This window comes from Anneissia japonica, unplaced genomic scaffold (assembly GCF_011630105.1).
Source record: "Anneissia japonica isolate Jap-2015-1 unplaced genomic scaffold, ASM1163010v1 scaffold2471_len1564793_cov202, whole genome shotgun sequence".
Taxonomy (NCBI): Eukaryota; Metazoa; Echinodermata; class Crinoidea; order Comatulida; family Comatulidae; genus Anneissia; species Anneissia japonica.
The window spans coordinates 1,491,318-1,492,620 of NW_022709610.1; the positions used below are offsets into that span (position 1 = coordinate 1,491,318).

At 29.6% G+C, this 1,303-nt stretch overlaps 1 protein-coding gene across 1 annotated transcript in view; it reads left to right on the forward strand.

Annotated features, from left to right (window-relative positions):
- Positions 1-23: 23 nt before the first annotated feature.
- The window catches only part of LOC117106791, a 7,884-nt gene continuing 6,604 nt past the window's right edge, over positions 24-1,303 (forward strand). The window contains exons 1-3 of the mRNA XM_033248233.1: positions 24-45; positions 507-631; positions 1,055-1,092. Of these exons, the coding sequence (XP_033104124.1) occupies positions 24-45; positions 507-631; positions 1,055-1,092 (185 nt within the window). The remainder of the gene's footprint in view (positions 46-506; positions 632-1,054; positions 1,093-1,303) is intronic.

Consider the following 1,303-nt stretch of genomic DNA (forward strand, 5'->3'; position numbering starts at 1 on the left):
ATAAAAGGTTATCCAACTACAACATGTCATTACTGATGAATCCGGGTACAATCGAGAGATACCAACATTAAATTACTTTTTAAATGAACAAATTATGATATAGTAATCTTTGAAGACACAGTATAATTAGAGAGTCGATTCAAAGCATTCAGTTATGGCAATGTCTCGGAGTGTGCTATGGCAAGTCACTTGACTTTCAAACCAAGGGTCAACAAAGTTTTTAATTGCCGCAGAAACACTTTAACTGATATAACTATTATTATTATTATTATTATTATTATTATTATTATTATTATTTTTATTATTAGTAGTAGTAGTAGTAGTAGTAGTAGTAGAGTAGTAGTAGTAGTAGTAGTAGTAGTAGTAGCAGTAGTAGTAGTAGTAGTCGTAGTAGTAGTCGTAGTAGTAGTAGTAGTAGTTGTAGTAGTAGTCGTAGTATTAGTATTAGTATTATTAATATTATTATTATTAATATTAATATTTATTTTTATTGTGTTTTCTTTTAGCTAGTGACCCGGATGGTGATGTTGTCCGATGTCGTTGGGCAGACGACAGCCACAATGAGTGTCCACAAGCAATAAACGGTAATCAAGTATGTGGTCCTCTTTCACCTAATAGTTATCTAGATCAGGTGAGAACATTTGTAGAGGTCAGTGAGTGGCTTCTCATATTTTTTTTAATTAATTTCTACATTAGATAAAAATAATATTATGTAATTCCTATACAGAGTATCATGTCAAAGCTGTAATGAGCTTCACCTTAATTTCTGGAAGTTCACACTTTCCATCCTAAGAGTTGTCCTATTATGTTGCAGATAGTTAATCAGAATATTTACAAATAAACCTAAAAAGGCTCTTTCGTAAAATTTTCGATAAAAATAAACAAGATAGATTAAATCCCATAATCAAAGACACAAGCAATTTACCAGAGGAAGAATCGAACTTCTGACCAAACAACAACCAACGTACGGACCACACTCTCAAACATCTTGTATTGGGCTTTTGGTAACTCACGCCTTGTGTGTAGATTTACTTTTGTAAAACTTTATTTATAGAGGGTAACCCTTCCAGCTGTATCCGAAGGCCAGTTGATGTTCAGGGGCCCTCTTTAAAATTTAAATAAAATATATATAGGCCTATACAATTGAATTCAAACGTAGGCCTATAAAATTCTACACCAACAAGACAGAAATAATAAAGCATTTATATATATAAAAAAAAAAAAAAAAAAAAAAAAAAAAAAAAAAAAAAAAAAAAAAAAAAAAAAAAAAAAAAAAAAAAAAAAAAAAAAAAAAAAAAAAAAT